The sequence below is a fragment of the Anabas testudineus genome, chromosome 11 (assembly GCF_900324465.2).
Source record: "Anabas testudineus chromosome 11, fAnaTes1.2, whole genome shotgun sequence".
NCBI classification, from domain to species: Eukaryota; Metazoa; Chordata; class Actinopteri; order Anabantiformes; family Anabantidae; genus Anabas; species Anabas testudineus.
In genome coordinates this window covers 11,884,448-11,902,730 of record NC_046620.1, presented here as the reverse complement: position 1 = coordinate 11,902,730, position 18,283 = coordinate 11,884,448, and the positions used below count along the sequence as shown (strand labels likewise).

Sequence of the window (18,283 nt, the reverse complement as noted above, 5' to 3'; positions counted from 1 at the left end):
TCCTGCTGTGTCAGCGTAGTCTTCTATCACCAAGAGCAATAAGTCTGATTATCAGTCAGTGGAAGACCAAGTGAAAGTGAAAATCTGATTATGTGCTCAGGCTGTTTTTTGTTATATTTTAAGTTTTTTGTTTGCATAATGCAGTGATAATTAATTATGATAGTGAAACATTCACTCACATAAAAACACAGCAGTGACAGCTTTTGTCTGCTTGCTCTTGTAGGCATTTTTACTCATTTTGATGTATTTTGTATGTAACAGCTAAATGATTCTTTCGAACATTTCGAAATCAAACTCTCTAAAACTTGTTTGACTAAATAATTCAGTTGCTTAAAAAGAGTTTTATCTCCACTCCTAATACAGAGCTTGATAAAATACAGTTTCTGTAATTTAGTATTTTTCCTTTGATTCTGATTTGTTTTGTGTGTGTTTGCATGTTTTGTATTTCAGTGTCCAATAAGCTTTTGGCTGAACATCTGCCTCAGAGAGGCACAGTTTTCTAACCTGATAAAAGAGCACCTCCTATAGTAATATTGCAGGTCTGTATAAATTAGTCAAATTGGACAAATTGTCAGGTCAATTACCAGATGTTCTCACTGATTGAGTGTACAATAAATAAAAATTTGTTTTCTAAAGAAAATCTAGGAATAAAGAAAAAAAAAACACAGATGTTTGATATATTCTTTCATTTTATGAGTAAACATTCACAACATTATGGTTTTAGAAACACAAATCCAAAATAATCAAATGAAATGTGATATGAAATTAACTTTAGAGTGTGTACAAATACACTGTCTAGAGACATGGTTCATACACTATCTTAACTTAGCTTTAACATATCATATATCATGTAAATAAACTCTGCAGTAATACTAAAAAAATATATTTTTTTCACAGTAATCTGCTGTAAATATTGTAGTATTTTGGGAAAAGTACAGGGGTCAGGGGAGGCCTCTGGGTGATCTGGGTGATCTGGATTATTGACTGCTTACTTGCTTTTCATGCCACATTTTATAAGCTAGTTCTGCTTATTGTTCAGTAATGTTAATGGTTTATTTTAATTTCACCTGTCATCTTGGTTATTTATGCAGTTAGGAGATGCAGAGATGTTAAACCATAAGTGTGGTTGCTTGCACCATTAGTGGTATTTTCCCTTTTATATCTATGACTTCCTATAGTCGTTTATTGTCTTTATTGTCTAGCCAATAGTGCTGCTCTTGAGACGTGAGTGCAACAGATTTTCTTGGGTGATTTACAGCATGCTGCAAAGTACAGATGTGTGGTTACTGTTATACAATGTTAATAAATGGAATAATTTTAATAAACAAATAACAGTTTACTATAATTTAAAAGATGACAAAACATTTAAATTGAAGACAACTACGTTTCTTTTGCATCATTTTCTTGTCTTTTTTAATAAATACTAAATAAATAAATAATAAACATTGCAAATATGATTTTGAAATGGTGCAAAAATGTAATTACACCAAAGTAAGATAGGAACTTACCATAAAATAACCTTTGGTATTATACTGTCATTAAACGGTAACTGTTTGGCAACGTTCCTGCCAGACTTTTTAGATGTTTTTTGTGTCCAGCACAGATGCCTTGGAGGGGTGACATGCATTCCTGCATTGAGTCACTCATCTCTGAAACTGCTTGTGCACTGTCCACTTCCAAGTTACACTTCAACTTTCAGTACATATTTGGTTTGGCCAGATTCTCCCTGTACCACATGAGCTGTTTTAATAGAAAAATATTTTATTGTTTAAAGTTTATCCTCAAGTTTTGCAACTCTAGCAGTGTAACATTTAACATTGTAGTTCTATAGTAAAGAAATCCCTCTGATGATTTAGTTGATTCATTAAAGAGGTTATTAAGACCAGGCCTCATAAAGCTTTAGAGAGGGTTATGGAAGAATCTGGATTACAAAGCAAAACATTACAGTGCTTATCTCTTCGCAGCAGTCACAAAAGCCAAACACGGACACTTGGATCATTGAATCTGTCCAGTAACTGTTTACATTTCTCTCATTGTTCTGCTTCACAGAGCAGCCAAGACATTCATCATTATAACAGCTAGTGCTCTATTCCACCCAGGTGATGCTGAGGAATGGACGAGTACCAAGAAAATGAAGGAAGCGGTTACTAAAGGCAGAGGTGGTAAAACAATCAGTGGCTGGAGATCCCACCCTGGTCCTCGAGTCCAAGGAACATGATCTTCCTCTAAGGTTTTGTTTTGTAGCCTATTTTACTCACACAAACAAACAGCCTCCCACCACTTTTCCATGTGCCCTTTATAATTGCTGTACTCAGGGGATGTCAGCAATCATGTTGTGAAAGATACTTCTGGTTACCAGAGGAAAGGAGCCTTTTCCCACAATCAACAACTCGGTGTAACTAGACATGCAACAGTTAGTTTAGAGGAAAGACTGAATCAAGGCCAAAACACAGAGCTTCAGGCTGAGACCTGTGTTTAGCTGTATAACTTTGATGTATTGTACTAGTTGTGTAGACTAATATTTCTGCATTATGTACCTTTCCACCATATGACTTCTTCAGAATCATTATTTCCTAATGGGAAACATTGTTCTACTTCTCTTTGATGCTTTCTTTAATATCACATATTTAATCTGTACCGTCATGACCACATACCTTAGAAAATAACAAGCTCTCCAAATGTTTTAGTGATTAGTGGCTCCATCTTCTGGTGGTATTTCACTAGAGCTGAAAAACTTACACTAACATCTGAGGTCTCGTTTTATTGATTGTGCCAAACTGCAGTAGCTTTTCTTTAAAAATAACAAAATCATGTCTGAATAATGAAACACGTGTTTATTTTATTAAGTTTGTTTGCTTGTAACATATTTAAAAACGAGTATTTAAATAGGATAACTTTTAGAAAACATGTTCAGCATGTAGATCAAGCTAAACATGGGTTTTAGCTTATTAATGTTTTCAGTTTGAGGTGTGATTGCCCTCATTTATTGTGAACAGGCTGTGTTTTTCTCTAGCGTGTGCCTGTTCCTCTTCTGCATTCACACATTCTGTAGGCACATATGTAGAAAATACCTGCAACAGATAATGACAATATATTTGACAATTTACAATATGTATAAAAAAAGAAACACTTTAAAATAGTCAATTTACAATGGGAAGATGTGTAAAGACAGTTCTATTTCATACATTATTATTACTATACATTATTTAAATTATTTTTATATGTATATTTATTTTTTGAGTTTTATATTTGAATGATGTCATTTACATCTCACCTGCAAAGAAGGTCATAAGCATAGCCACCCAGCCCAGTATGTAGGACCAGGAGAAGCGCCAGTCACCAAAGCGCTTCCCCAGAAAGTTGATGGTCACTCCGGTATAAATAGCCATACCGAGCAGAACAAATAAAGCTGAGATGGAGAAGAGAGGGTACATGTTAGTATTATGAAGCCTTATATTATTGCAGGTGTATATGTGTGTGTTAAGTCAGAAGACATCAGACTCACTGGAAACAAAAAACATGATTCCCGCAGCAAAGGAGCGATTGAACCTTTCGAAGGAGGAGAACTGTGCAAAGGACATGATGCCAGCGATAATGCCTGAGAAGCACGACATCGCTGAAAGGATCATGAAGGCCCTGGTCGCATTCCAGTAGGCTGAAAGGAAACAGGTGTATGTGATCACTTACGTAATCTTAAGGGGAAAAAAAGCATATGCTCCTCTTTGACATCACTCTGATTATCATTAGCATTTTTTCTGTCTGATCAGTGTGTTTGAGGTGATTAAATGATCTTTGCCTTTTAAAGTATCTCTTCAGATCCATGTAGGGACATTTTGCTATGTCTCCAGATATGACTTCAATTTAGTCAAAGAGCAGCTCTTAAACTTTGAAGAGAAGCTGTTGCTTGTCTCTTTAAACTTAACTAATGGAGAAATATACCGGGCCTTTTAGTAAAATGGCAGTTTTTCACAGCCAAAGAACTGTCAGCCAGAGCCTGAGCCTCTGCAGTCACACAACAATAGCACAATGTCAGGGTCAAAATACAGCTACCCTGATGGAAACACATTCAAATATTCTCAGATGTAATCTTGGCTGTCCCACACGATTTGAAAAACACCCTGACTACGTCTTACCTATACTGTCAGTCTGCATGTAGCACTTGTTGGACATGCAGTACCTCCACAGACCCTGGTGAGCATAGTTTCCAGAGAGACGGTACTGCATCCAGTAGTCAGTAGCAGTGGAGCCCACCAACAGGATATTACCCACGATGGCACAGAACAGGCCCCCTCCCATGAAGCTGTACATCTTGAGCTGATATAATGGGCCCACTGAAGAGCAACTTTATTATAGGAGGGAAAAATAATAGGAGTTAAAAGTACTACCAATGCTATGAAATCTTGTTTTGCTATTCATACATTACATACACATGTATAATTATTAGCTGTCACTATATGGACATGATATATATGTTGCTGCTGTGCCACTGTGCATGCACAGAGACACAGAGTATTGGGTATAATGTAATAATAACTAAAAATATATTGCGCCAAAACCTCACCAAAAACTTGGCAAATGTATTACTCAACTTTTATTCGAAACTATGTTTTAAAAAGCAGCCAAAAAGCCAATTCACAATAAGAAAAAATGACTATGACTCAGTATACAGAGCATGTAACAGACACATTCACACCCCTAAACCCTTGATTTGTAAGCGGCATACTCTAATTTCAAAATGAACCAGAATAGATTTCTACCATCTTTTTTTCATCAATCATATTTACCTCTTCTTTAGTGGAAACATCACTTTTAGTTAAACATTAACTAAACAAAGCAAAGCCACAGCGAAAACTATTCTATTTGAGGATGCAGCTTGGTGTGGGTCCCCTCGTAAATCCACGTCACACCAGTGCTTGTTCAGTAGAAATGAGGTTTTATCTGATTCTGCCAGCCTCTATCCAATCACAGCCATCATAAATGTAAATGTAAATGCTCTCTTACACACACACACACACACACACCACCCTGAAATTTAACCCCTTACCTTGTTTCTGGAAATGTACCCTCTCTACTGCCCACCTTCTAGAGGTGAAGGTAGAGATGGATAGAGGAGCAGAGAGAGAGAGAGAGAGAGAGCTGTTGCTCACTTTGGGCGAAAGAGAGAGAGAGAGTCACAGACAATACTAAAACCAAAAAGTTGTCCTCTCATTTTTTCTGCTGATGAAAGCAAAACCCTTTGCTGCCATTAGTCGCCCTGTTTGAAATAGTCTAGAATGACACACAGTGCATGTGACTCTGTTCGTTTGTATGTATGTTTGTGATTGTGTGCAGTTTGTGGGGCCTAAAGGAAGTGATGGTGGTCTATGTTTCTTGTTTTTGTGTTTTGTTTGTTTGTAAATGGCATGCTCTAGAACTCGGGATATGGATATGCCTAGGTATGCGGGATTGTCTGTGGCAATGCAACTTGCTGAAACCAACGTTTTTCCTTTCAATAGGGTCACACTGTGGCGGCATAGAGGAACACATATAGAGGGATCGCTCTATGCAGGCGGTATCTTTCGCTCTTTACTATAAAGTTGTCTTAACTAAAATAAAATAGATTTGTTTTTATAATATAGTTGAAATCCTTGCAGAATATTTAGTGGCAAGAAACTAGGTATAACAGCTGGATTAAATGTATTATTTTTAAGTTCTTGTGGTGTTATAATGTGCAGTGCCCAATATTATTCAGCTCCCCCAAAGCTTGAGTCAGTTGCAGGTTTGGTATCTAAGGACTTAGATATTAAAGTGTATTCACATTTATAAAGTCCCATTTTAGTAGATCACTCTTCCACCAGAGGAATTATTTAAATGAAAATGTGTGGCTACCACGCTGGGTTAATTAATTAAGTAATAAGTTAATCAAAACCCGTAATTAGGCCTGATATATTAATGTTCAGGGTGAAATGATGGTAGCCATTAGCACTGTTACAGCAGGAGGGACCTGTATTCTAATCCATCAGTCCGACAGGTGCCTTTCTGTGTGGAGTTTGCATGTTCTCTCTGTGTCTGTGTGAGTTTTCTCCGCTTTTCTCCCACAATCCATAGACGTGCAGTTGGGTTAATTGGTGACTGTAAATTGCCCATAGGCGTGAATGGTTGTAAGTGTCTGTATGTCAGCCCTGGCTGCCTATCTGTTGCCCAGTGACAGCTGTGATCGGCTCCAGCATCCCTGTAACCCTTAACACAAGCTGTAATGATCACAAAGCAGTGGTTATTAGACAAACACTGTTTAGTTTTAATGCTGTGTTTTAATTTTCATCTGTGTTAAACTATGAAAAAAGGGCTTTTGGTCTTGTCCCCTTAGAGCAGTGGCTACAAAACCGTCCTCAGCAAAACAAAATGGTTCTGAGTCATCCTCTTTTTCCAATAATAAAACATTTCTGATGAGAGGGGTTTCTCCCTGAATGTCAAAGTCCCAAACCATAGGTCATAATTTGATGAGTATGGCACTGATGTGAGTCACTTACTGTGAACTTTGCGGTCATTAAATCCAGGTTAGACACTGTATCAGAGACTTTGGATGTGTCAGACAGTTACCACCATTATCAAAGCACCAAATTACAAAATCTTTTGGATGCCTTCACACGTCACCAGAACAGCTTCTATTCAGCATTCAACACAATCATCCTTCAGCATCTGATCCTGAAGCAGACCCCAAACACTACTCACATACCATTCCCACTATTGCAGCATTCAGGATCTCACAACGAGACTGTGTAACTCTTCTTCCACCTAGTCATCAAGACCTCAACAGACACACAGTGAGACACACACACAATATTGCACATGGGCCCCTTTTGAGCTGTCCTATGTAGGACAGTCCTTCAGTGTAATTTGTATTAGTCAGGTTCGAGCATAACTTTCAATCAGTTCAGCATTTCACCTGTTATTCCCAGGTATTTATACCTAGATATTAAAAACATAGAACATAGCACCCATTGTCTTAATAGAAAGTGTGACTGACAGGTGTTCTGACAGGCTAATTAATTTTATTGGATTTAATTTTTAAAGCTATTATTGCCTCTTAATCATAGTGAAAGTGAAGTGTGAAGTAGTAGAAAATGAAACTAGTCATGTACAGGACTACATACTCCTAAACTGTACTCTAAGTACGCTGAAGTACTTAGTTACTTTGCACAAAGTCATCTTTTTGTACTTATTCATTTCTTTGCAGTAATAAAACTCTACACATGGTCTACCAGCTTCTTTACAACCCCTAGTATAACAATGAATCACTAGGAGAAATTTGGGCGGATAAATATATTTTTAGTCGTGTTCTCTTAAGATTCTGGAAAGATGTTTGACCTCTTATGACCCGGAAGCTGACGCCAGACCTGAGCTGTTCCATCGGCGGAGTAAAGATGGCTGACCAAGGCGCCGCAGATCCTGGTAATAACAACAATAATACACCTGAAGCCTCGGAGGGAACTATTATTAAGGTCACAGTCAAAACCCCAAAAGACAAAGAAGAAATTGCCATCGCAGAAGATGCCTCTGTCACTCAGGTTTGTTGATTTTAGCTGGTGTGGTTTAGCGCCGTGTTCCAACGTCATGCCCCTACCCACAACTTCAGCTAGGAAGCTAGTTAGCCGTGTTAGCGTGTGTCGTCACTCTTACCGGCTAACAGAGAGTGTGTAAAATTAAAGGGGTTCTGTGTAGTGAAAGTATTACTAATTAGGTTAACACTTGGTTGGTATTATTACCGTTATTGACATATTGTAGTGAGATATAACCATGTTAATAATTGCAATGGCTAGCCGGCTAGCTAGCTAACGGTAACAGTTAGCTAGTTAGCCTACTCAGCTTGCTAGCACTGCTAACGTTAGCTAGCGATAACTGTGTAGCCAAACAAGTGTCAGCTGACGGGTTACGCTTGCTATGCTGAAGCAATAGTGGCCTGGTTTAAATGGGTGATTTGCTCAATAGTTTTTTAATTTCCATTTCAGCTCAGGGCTTTCAGTCTAGAATGTTCTCTCAGTCATTCAGCTTTCTGGGGAATATATGACTACAGTGCTCTCAGAGGTGCTGTCGGCTAGGCGACCATAGTGCAATCATGCAGCCGGAATTAAGTCATAGACAAGCTTTTCACCATTACTTTAAGTAGATCGTGGCCATTTTTGTGTCGTTGTGCGCTCTTTATGGTTCAGTATTGAAATGTATTTCAAGTTCAAATATAGGATATGTATTTCTGACTTCCCAGCCAGTGTCTACAATCCTTATGTACAACATTCATATGAAATTGTCATAGCTGAAATTATAAGATCAACAACAGTGCAATTGTTTATGTTCCCCACAAAGTACTCGCTTGTCCACTCACAATAATATTAAAAGTACACACCTATCTAAAATCACTTGATAGCAGTGCAATAAAGAATGTAGAATAAATCAAACACAAACAATTATGTTTAAATACTATTGAATATCAAAGGGTGAGGAAATAAAAACATAGGAACACAAAAACAGCAACTAAAGTTAAAATTCTCAAAGTTTAACTAAAAACAAATGCATGAGTCCAAATAATATTAATGTGTTCTCATTCATTTTCCGTCTTTTAATTTGAATTAAAAAGGGTGTTGTCTGCTGTGCAGACTGGAAAGCTCTTTGAAACACCTTTGTGGTATTGGGCATAATGTTTATAACATTTAATCTGCATCTTACATCTACATCTTAATCTACTTACATTTGATCTGTCTTGTTTTTGCTGGTTACTATAATTGAGACAGAACAATCTGTACAGAGAACAGTTTTCATCATATACTTTTAATTTGTTTGTGGACATTGTATGACCTGATAGTCTGTGTGTAAATAACATGATTTTCTGTTTGCGTGGCCATATCTGCGCTGTGTGGTGGTCATGTGGCCATATATGGCAGTGCACTGCAGGTCATTGGAGCTCAGTGCTACAATAAAAATTATCTTTTCATTTACAGTTAGAGATGATACAATAGAATGATTTTGTGTGTTGGGACCAATGCTAATAAGATAAGTACAGAGGACCTTCTTGGAAAAAGATAATGCAACAAAACAGAGACAGATTAGAGCAGCATTACTAAGGTGTAACTATCTCATACCATTTTCATTTCCACTTTTTCCCCACTTCCTTCCTCCCTCCTTTGTTTTACGATTTTCTAAAGTTTCATACTTTTTTGTTGTTTTATAGTTCAAAGAAGAGATCTCGAGGCGATTTAAAGCCAAACAGGACCAGCTGGTTCTGATTTTTGCAGGGAAGATTTTGAAGGACGGCGACAGCCTCAGCCAACATGGCATCAAGGATGGCCTGACAGTTCACCTAGTCATAAAGACAGCACACAAGTAAGGCTACATTATTAGACAATGTATGACTGATAAGATTAAAACACAAACTGTAGCAGACCTGTAAGAAGGATTAATTAGCTATGCAATAAAATCTTGATGTGGAATTCAGTGAACTGCATTGGTTGGTCCATTTATGTATAACTCCAGTGTGTCCAGACCTAGTGAATTTCTCATATATCTACAAATTTTTGTTGTAGGGCAGGAGATGGAAGTAGCGCCTCAGCCTCTAGTTCAACCTCAACTCAAGCAGGTAGTACCTCCACCTCTAGTCCAGGCACAAACCCGTCCCCCACAGCAAGTTCTACTGGCTCTGCCCCACCACCTGCACAGACGCCGAACATACTGAGTGAGTCCACTACTGTACATCACTGAGACATTTTGTTAAGTGCAGTACCATTGTACCACCAGTGTCTAACCATTGTTCATCCATCTGGCCTCCCTCAGCTGGCTTTGGTGACCTGGCTGGCCTGGCTGGACTAGGCATGGGCTCTGCCAACTTCATGGAACTGCAACAGCAAATGCAGAGGCAGCTCATGTCCAACCCAGAGATGCTTTCTCAGATCATGGAAAACCCACTTGTCCAGAACATGATGTCTAACCCAGACCTGATGAGACAGATGATAATGGCCAACCCTCAGATGCAACAGTTGATGGAACGCAACCCTGAGATCTCCCACATGCTCAATAACCCTGAGCTCATGAGACAGGTAAAGAAAATGACACACGTGTGATTACAGCAGTAATGTATTTGGAAATGTGCTAGCTTGTTATGAAATTAACCTTAATTGATTTGCTGCCTCTTCCATTTTATTTCTTCTGCCAGACCATGGAACTGGCCAGGAACCCAGCCATGATGCAAGAAATGATGCGCAACCAAGACAGGGCTCTGAGCAACTTGGAGAGCATCCCTGGAGGCTATAATGCCTTGCGGAGGATGTACACAGACATACAGGAACCCATGTTCAGTGCTGCCAGGGAACAGGTAGCTAGGACTAATGTCTAATGTCTAATGATCAAATCTGTGTATGTACTGTGTTAATCCCTGACTGGATTTTCCATGCATTCTGTGACCTTTGTTTTTGTCTCTTTCCTTGCAGTTTGGTAGCAACCCATTCTCTGCTCTAGGCGGCAGTTCTGAGTCTGGTGCTCAGCCATCACGGACAGAGAACCGGGAGCCACTTCCTAATCCATGGGGTCCCCCAAATTCATCTAACACCTCTGAAAGCGGTGGAGCCACCACAGGAAGCGCTAGCACCACTGGGGGCACCAACCCCAGTGTGTCCAACCCTCTGGGTATCAATCCTGGCAATCTGGGCAATGGTAAGCAGTGTTTCTCAATAGAATATAGTTAGTAATTTGTTGTGTACTCAGTTATTGTATTTATTTGTAGTCATTTATTCATGTTAATGATTGACTTTTCTGGGTTGCAGGCATGTTCAGCAGCCCAGGCATGCAGAGTCTACTGCAGCAGATCTCAGAAAATCCCCAGCTGATGCAGAACATGCTGTCTGCTCCATACATGCGCAGTATGATGCAGTCACTGGCTCAAAACCCAGACTTGGCCTCCCAGGTAAAGAGTGAGAAGACAAACGCACATGCACATTCCCAAGTATATTCACACACATACATCACATACTAAGGTATTTTTCTCTCCAACAGGTTTTGATGAATAATCCCTTGTTTGCTGGAAATCCACAGCTGCAGGAACAGTTCAGATCTCAGCTGCCTATCTTTCTGCAGCAGGTACCATACACATTTCAGTCCAAGAACTCAATCTGAAATAAGTTTTCTTAAAGGTTAGAAATTGTTTAATCAGGTTAGAAACAACCCTGGTAAATTTAAAAGAAGCATACTGATTGGCCCATAGGGGGCAGAATACTGTAACAAGCCTTAATCCTGGTTATGTGAAACAGATATGTTCATGATGAAGATGATTTTCTCCAGAATAACAAATGTGTGCCATACACTTTAGAATATCAGTTTAGATTTGTGATAGACCTATATTTTCCCCCAGACTTTTACCAGATACAATGATTAAATTAGTTTGAAGAAAGGATGTACTTTTGCTGCTTCACCAATCAAGAAGGCATCCAAAAAATCCAGAAATAGGGGGAAAAAATACTTGGCAGCTCTAGTTTTCTTGTAGAATGATATTACATTAAGTTATTTGGCAGACGCTTTTATCCAAAGCAACTTACAAGTGAGGTACAAGTCAAGCAAAATATCTAAGCCAAGCAGAAAAACATTAAAGTGTTCTAGGAAGAGCTGTTTCCATTTTGTGACGTGTAAGTGCAAGAATTTATTCATGTATTTATTAATTTTAGATTTAAGTGCGGAGTAATTCTGTTTTTAGCAGATTTTACAAAATTGGGAGTGAGGTTGCCAGGTTTACAGAGGTGGGTAGGTAGTTCCGCCCTCATGAAATAATGGAGCTGAAAAGCCTGAGATATATATATATATATATTTGTATGTATTATTTTAATTTCAAAAATTACTATAATTTAGCATTTTGGTTATGCACTTTTTTAGTTTAGTTTAGTTTTTCTTTTTATTTATTGCTGCACACTGATTGGTTGCAGATGCAGAATCCAGAAGCCCTGTCAGTGATGACCAATCCCCGGGCCATGCAAGCTCTAATGCAGATTCAACAGGGCCTACAGACGCTGCAGACAGAAGCACCAGGGCTCATGCCCAGGTATGCTCAAAGAAAAGATACACACATTCTGCAATTATATCTTTATAGATGAAACATTTTTAACTCATTTGTTTTTTCTTTTGGCCCAGTTTAATGTCGGGTGGGATTCCTGGCATACCCACAGGAGGGGCTGTACCCACAGGAGGGAGCGTACCCACTGGAGGGGCCGCACCCACTGGAGGGGCTGTGCCCACAGGAGGGGCCCTACCCACAGAGAACCCGGCATCCTCACCCAGCAGTGCGGGCACAAATGCTGCCCAGCAGCAGCTGATGCAACAGATGCTCCAGATGTTTGCTGGAGGAGGTGGAGGAGGAAGTGCAACGGTACACACACAATACAAACATTACATCATTAAACTCACATGTGTATGATGTGTGTTTTTGAAAGTTTTGTTAATTTTGCCCCTTATAGACCCAAACCCCAGAGGTTAGGTTCCAGACCCAGCTGGACCAGCTGAATGCCATGGGCTTCATCAACCGCGAGGCCAACCTGCAGGCCCTCATTGCTACCGGAGGAGACATCAACGCCGCTATTGAGAGACTGCTAGGCTCACAGCCCTCGTAAAGACATACAGTACATACTGACGCAGACACTGCATACTGCATACCTTACTCTCTGTCACACACACAAACGCACACACACCCACACACCCAGCATCTACAGAGAACCAAGAGAAATTTAAGTGTCTTGTCCCAAACTTTACAGAAGAAACTTGGGCAGGATCTGTAAGACCCTCATTCTGCATCTGTTCTCAGATCATTCCCTAGTCCCCATACCCTTTTTATTTTTTTGGCATCACCCATTCAGGTCTCTGTGCCAGAGTGTTGCTGTAGAGCCGGACTGAACGACTCTCTGTGCTCTGGTGCACAGAATGGAGCGACACACCTGAAATTCATTGTGTTCTTCACACAAAACTGATGTTTTGATGCAGACAGACATTTACATAAGATAGATTAAACCCATATGATGTGATTGGCTGTTGGCTCTGTTTCATACATGGCCACCATGAGGCAGTTTGTTAGCGTTTAAGTAGCAAATCTATACATGAAGATTTTTCTGCTATACAGACAGAACATGAACAGAAGATGTCTTGTCCATACATTCGTTCAGTCTCATTCTTCCCTCTTTCCACATTCTTGAGATTTCCCATAAATTGCTACTTTCACTATTTATTGCAAGCACTTCATAAAACGACAGCCTCCACTGTTCTCTAAACTTGTAATTTGTCATTCCAGATAAAAGTGCCCACTCATAGGGGCACAGTGTCTTTTCCCTCTGAGGCACCACTGCTGTGCCTTCTGTCTCCTCCTGCCCTATAAGAGCATTGTCAGCCAATTACACCCTCACTCAACGGGGTCATTAGAAACCCCCCAATAATTTTCACACAGCATCATCCAGAACTGTGACCATAATCAAATATCACATTGCAGCATCTCAGAAGCAGAGGACGCTGTTAGAATGAATATGAATGAAACAAGTTTTTCTTTCATTTTAATCTGATTCTTTGTTTTATTATTATTATTTTTTTGGGTGCATTTACTGCCTAGAGATAATTATGATTTGTCACGCATAAAATAAACGTGGAAATCAAATGAATAAAAATAAATAATGGAAACGCTTTCCAACAATTCTGGTATGGTGGCACCATACATTTCTAAAATCAGGTTCGAGGTTGTTTTATTTTTTTTCCTTTTGAAAATCTCAGCATTGTAGTTGTGGTAACCTTGGCAACTGCTTCTATAGCTTTGCTTTGTCTGTTGACCTCAGCTGGAAAAAAAAAATCCATCTCCCAATTGAACATGTTGGAACTAACTTTTAACAGTACTGTACTAAAAAAATAAAACATGGTCAAAAACAGCCCTGTGTCGGTTGATTACAGTCCTGTGCAAGATGAACTCTGTACCTATCTTTTGATTAGAGTTTTCCAGCATTTATGTTAATATAAAATACTACAAATTAAAGGTTAATGACAGGAAGATTTAGCATTGTGAAATGTGTTATGTAAATTTGTTTCTGATTAAGTAATGTTCATGCTTTAATAGCTTTTTTTGTTGTTGTACCATAATTTCCTGGAAAATAACTGACTTGTAATTCTACATTTTTACAAAGGTTTCTGCAAAGGATGAAAGTTGATATAATTGTAGTTTGCAGGCTGTTAAAGATTGTTCAGGTTTCCAATAATAAATGACAGATTCAACGAAAACCAGTTCTTTTAAGAAAAATATTCTGCAAATCAACTCCACACAGCGAAATAAACTCAAACAACCACTTCTGCTTATTATTTCTCTTTCCTAGAATTTGTACCAAATTGCATAGTTAAAAAAAAAAAAAAGGATAATTATTAAGCTGTAAAATACGTTACTCACTGGCTCATTCTGTCAAAGGTTTGAAGGGTAAATATTACCATGATCTAGTACCTTTAAATTTCTAACAGCCTGAAAACCTAGCCTGTTGATGCAGTGGCTTTAATTGTATTTGGGGTGCATACCATCAGAATTTAAAATCAGGTCAAATCACTATCTGTACACCTCCCTGAAGGCATTAGATAAGTGGCCAAATGGTGACATGCTCTGGCACACAGACCCACCTGTTAGGTGAGGTTTACTGCCGTACAAATAAATTGTCATTGAGTAAAACGAGAGCATAGAAGAGGGTGGAGTCTGTTCCAGATAGCTACCTACGAGTGGTTCTACCTGTTCCACCTGCTCTCCACCCCCCCCCCCCCCCCGAGCTCTCCCTTGGGTGTCAGCTGATGAGGGATCGGCAGGCCATAGGACTCCTGCCCGTCTGACTGTCTGTCTGTTCTCAATCAGGAGCTACCACTATCCACAGATCAAGAAGGAAGCAGTTAGGTTCAGGTCTGCGTTGTCTCTTTCTCTTCTCTATATTCATTTTTACTCTTTCTCTCCCTCCACACTGGGGAGAGAAAGAGGAGTGAAGCTGTGTTTGCCTTTTTTCCTCTTCCTAACTTTGTAAGCTAACATTAAAAGTGGCTTCAGGATATTTGCTGAGTGAAACAGGAGCCCTTCACCACTGAACGCAGCATGGGGTCAGATGAGTCGTACAATTTTGTCTTTAAAGGTGAGTTGTGTTCAATTAAACTGTGATTATGAAGAGTTAAAGCCATCAGTGATTATTCCTCCATTTCTGTACACGTCAAAGCTGTCAGGTGCAGCTCTGCTTCCGAGGAGAGTCACAGAGAGAAAGGAGGAAGTCAGAGCTTTCTGGTCATTTGGTTGTAAACTTTGACCTTTGACCTATTAGAGAAGCAGTCTTACATTTCCTGGTTCATTAAGAGACTGTTATCCGGTTTATATGTGTAATAATTCAAACAAACTACATTCCATTTATTCCAAAGCAAAGTCAGGCAGTTTATCTGCCACGTTTATGTGATGTCACAGTGTCTGGTGCCTCCTGAAGGTGACAGAATGCTGCACGTGTTAAATAGGATGAAACATATCTGATTCATCACAGGAGATAACGGTGATCTCTTTTTGGTTATAGAAACTAGACTTTTAGCCAAAGCAGTGAATGATTTTCTAACTCTCCTGTTTGTCTTTTTAGTTGTTTTGATAGGAGAGTCCGGTGTCGGGAAAAGCAACCTCCTGTCTCGCTTCACCAAGAATGAGTTCAATCATGACAGCCGTACCACCATCGGTGTCGAGTTCAGCACGAGGACCGTTCAAGTGGACAACTTCACTATCAAAGCTCAAATCTGGGACACAGCTGGACTGGAACGCTACAGGGCCATCACCTCAGCGTGGGTTTACACACACACACACACACACACACTGACACACACTTTACAAGCATGAGTAATAGACACATAATAGAGAGGTGAGAATTATCACAGCCGGTCTGGCTTGTCCGCTCATGTGTGCCAGTTTAGGTAACACTTATTTCAATGCATATTCCAGGATGGTTATAACCTGTGAATGTTTGGTCTCTTTAACCTGCTGAACGCAGGTATTACAGGGGAGCAGTAGGAGCACTGTTGGTCTACGACATCAGCAAGCACCTGACATATGAGAGCGCAGAGCGATGGCTGAAAGAGCTGTATGACCATGCAGACCCTCACATGGTGGTCATGCTGGTGGGAAACAAGAAGGACCTGGAGAGCGTCAGGACCGTGCCCACAGAGGAAGCCAAGGACTTTGCGGGTCAGTGAAATAACGATGTCACAGATTTTCCAGCTTGCTCCTACTGGTACTACTCTGGGAAGTACGTGATTAAAGGGTCAAGCTGAGAAACTCTTGTACATATTATATTATATATTATGTATTATATAATACATATTATTCTTATACATATATATAATAGATACAACTTGTCCAAGTTGTCCTTTAAACAGTCTGGTCTCTTCAGTAACAACTTGACTCTGCATGATTAAGTTTTTAATAACCTCTGTGGTTTGTTTGCTCCTAACCCCTGACCAATCCAGAGAAGAAAGGCCTTATGTTTATGGAGACATCAGCGTTGGACTCTACCAATGTTGAAGCTGCTTTCAACGAAGTCCTCACAGGTAGGGCTTCAGTTTCCTTATTAAAACCCATATGCTCCATTTTCTCTGATGTGTCTCCATTTTTTGCAGCGATCCACAAGAAGGTGTCTAGTAGAGAGGTGACCCGTGGCTCCATCTGTGCTGTGACCCTGTCCAGCCCCATTGGACCAAAGAGTGAGGCACAAGAGGAGCGCAGAGGCTGCTGCAAGAGCTCCTAACAGACTGTTGCCATCATGCTTGATTGTCTTTCAAGCTCAAGTGTGACACCATTCACACACAATTTGATGAGCAAGGTACCTTCCTCCTTGAAACAGTGTACAGCATTTAAATAAATTACGTTACAAGAAAATATATATTTTAGACACTAAATATTCTTGCGGTGGCTAAAGGGTGTGTATCTCTGCTATAGACAGCTGTTGAATTTGTTTTGTTTTATCTCATATTTGTATGTGTAAAGTTGTTTCACTTTTATAAAGACATGAACTGGGACTGACTTGGAATAATTTGTTTAATTTATTCTGCCTGCATGTAATGACCACACAAATGATGAGTATATTATTGGCATAAGATAAGTAACCTAAACTAGATATAGGCGGATTGATGTGAAATCAGGAGAATCCTTCAACAGAGGGACTCAACCTGCTGCTGCAGTAATTACATGTCTCATGAAGACTCCTGGAGGTGGAAATGAGAAAACTGTACAGTAGTTCTCTGCTGCTAACATTGAAATGAAATGAAAAAACCGAAAAGAGAAAATCTGTTTTTGATCAAACTTCTAACAACTCACAGACGTGTACCCTGCTTCGTTTTGAAACCCCATTTCATTAGCGTTGACACTTACCACCACTAATAAACAGTAATGAGTTAACGCTATGTCTCCAAGCAGCCTGTAGATGGCAGTGCTGATATTGAAAGCTGAACCTGAAGCTCCAGGAGTTTGCAGTGCAGTGCATGTGTCCTATTCTCATTTCCTCAATAACTCCAGTGCATCTCATGCTACAGGACCATCTCACCCTTTACTGTTCATTTCATTAATGATCATGACATTAAGCTCATGTGGTGCTGCAGCGTTGTCACCTTGGTAACAACCTCTGATGCCCTCTTGACAAGCTAATCAGTCTAGGGGTTTAATTTACACTTTTCCCACAAATTTCATTCTCAGACTTCATGTGTGTGTGTGTGTGTGTGTGTGTGTGTGTGTGTGTGTGTGCCCCGATGATCTTTAGACTATGGTTATAATTGGATGGGCTCACATTTCCCTACTGAGAGATTATAAACGTACAGTAGTGGTAGTTAATGACATTCTGGACTGATAGTAGTCTATCTCTGGCTCACAGATGTGCATGGAGCTTTCACTGTGATGGGAGTGTGTGTGTGCACGTGTGTGTGTGTGTGTGGTATCCCCAAGCCATATCTCCCTTCCAGAGATCATTTTTGCTGCAGCGAAATGACCACAAATGCTTTTATTGAGTTTCTTTTATGAAAATGTGACAGGGAAGGCTCTGCACCAGACAGTAAAGTTTTAATTATTTCCAATGAATGGGGATGTTTTCATGGACTGAGTAAAAACATCTGGTGTGATAATGACTCTGCAGGTTGAAAGCCTGGTCATGAGTGTTGTAAATCTCCCTCAGTCTTGACCCTAAAGGTTTGGATTATGTTTGCAAAAGTCATGACATTAAAACATTTGTAACTCTCTGTTCTTAGTAAATTTCCTTCTACTGCTTTT

The 18,283-nt window shown here is 39.7% G+C and overlaps 3 protein-coding genes across 3 annotated transcripts; 2 read left to right on the top strand and 1 right to left on the bottom strand.

The window, feature by feature from the left end:
• Window positions 1-3,001: 3,001 nt before the first annotated feature.
• LOC113154853 (lens fiber membrane intrinsic protein-like) lies at window positions 3,002-4,804 on the bottom strand. The gene is made up of 5 exons (XM_026349257.1): window positions 4,785-4,804; window positions 4,134-4,342; window positions 3,506-3,655; window positions 3,275-3,409; window positions 3,002-3,071 (listed from the first exon to the last, which is right to left on the bottom strand). The coding sequence occupies exons 1-5, from the start codon at window positions 4,802-4,804 to the stop codon at window positions 3,010-3,012; spliced, it is 576 nt and encodes a 191-aa protein (XP_026205042.1). The 3' UTR covers window positions 3,002-3,009.
• Window positions 4,805-7,352: 2,548 nt separating this feature from the next.
• Window positions 7,353-13,910, top strand: ubqln4 (ubiquilin 4). The gene is made up of 11 exons (XM_026349118.1): window positions 7,353-7,547; window positions 9,203-9,354; window positions 9,555-9,703; window positions 9,802-10,064; window positions 10,181-10,339; window positions 10,455-10,677; window positions 10,788-10,927; window positions 11,017-11,100; window positions 11,937-12,052; window positions 12,142-12,376; window positions 12,465-13,910. Exons 1-11 carry the CDS (start codon window positions 7,353-7,355, stop codon window positions 12,615-12,617), a joined length of 1,869 nt encoding a protein of 622 aa, XP_026204903.1. The 3' UTR covers window positions 12,618-13,910.
• A 914-nt stretch (window positions 13,911-14,824) lies between these two features.
• Window positions 14,825-17,043, top strand: LOC113155496 (ras-related protein Rab-25-like). Its single transcript, XM_026350265.1, has 5 exons — window positions 14,825-15,134; window positions 15,618-15,813; window positions 16,020-16,213; window positions 16,495-16,575; window positions 16,645-17,043. Exons 1-5 carry the CDS (start codon window positions 15,098-15,100, stop codon window positions 16,770-16,772), a joined length of 636 nt encoding a protein of 211 aa, XP_026206050.1. The 5' UTR covers window positions 14,825-15,097; the 3' UTR covers window positions 16,773-17,043.
• The last annotated feature ends 1,240 nt before the right edge of the window (window positions 17,044-18,283 follow it).

What these genes read in the sequence shown, in the direction of transcription:
- LOC113154853 (XM_026349257.1), bottom strand. Translation starts at nt 4,804, where the DNA reads ATGTTTCCACTAAAGAAGAG. An exon ending in CATGCAGACTGACAGTATAG is followed by an intron (nt 3,656 to 4,133) that starts GTAAGACGTAGT and finishes GTTTCCTTTCAG; the next exon opens with CCTACTGGAATGCGACCAGG. An exon ending in GCTTATGACCTTCTTTGCAG is followed by an intron (nt 3,072 to 3,274) that starts GTGAGATGTAAA and finishes TATCTGTTGCAG; the next exon opens with GTATTTTCTACATATGTGCC.
- ubqln4 (XM_026349118.1), top strand. Translation starts at nt 7,353, where the DNA reads ATGACCCGGAAGCTGACGCCAGACCTGAGCTGTTCCATCGGCGGAGTA. An exon ending in AAGATGCCTCTGTCACTCAG is followed by an intron (nt 7,548 to 9,202) that starts GTTTGTTGATTT and finishes GTTGTTTTATAG; the next exon opens with TTCAAAGAAGAGATCTCGAG. An exon ending in GTGGAGGAGGAAGTGCAACG is followed by an intron (nt 12,377 to 12,464) that starts GTACACACACAA and finishes TGCCCCTTATAG; the next exon opens with ACCCAAACCCCAGAGGTTAG.
- LOC113155496 (XM_026350265.1), top strand. Translation starts at nt 15,098, where the DNA reads ATGGGGTCAGATGAGTCGTACAATTTTGTCTTTAAAG. An exon ending in GTACAATTTTGTCTTTAAAG is followed by an intron (nt 15,135 to 15,617) that starts GTGAGTTGTGTT and finishes TTGTCTTTTTAG; the next exon opens with TTGTTTTGATAGGAGAGTCC. An exon ending in TTTCAACGAAGTCCTCACAG is followed by an intron (nt 16,576 to 16,644) that starts GTAGGGCTTCAG and finishes CATTTTTTGCAG; the next exon opens with CGATCCACAAGAAGGTGTCT.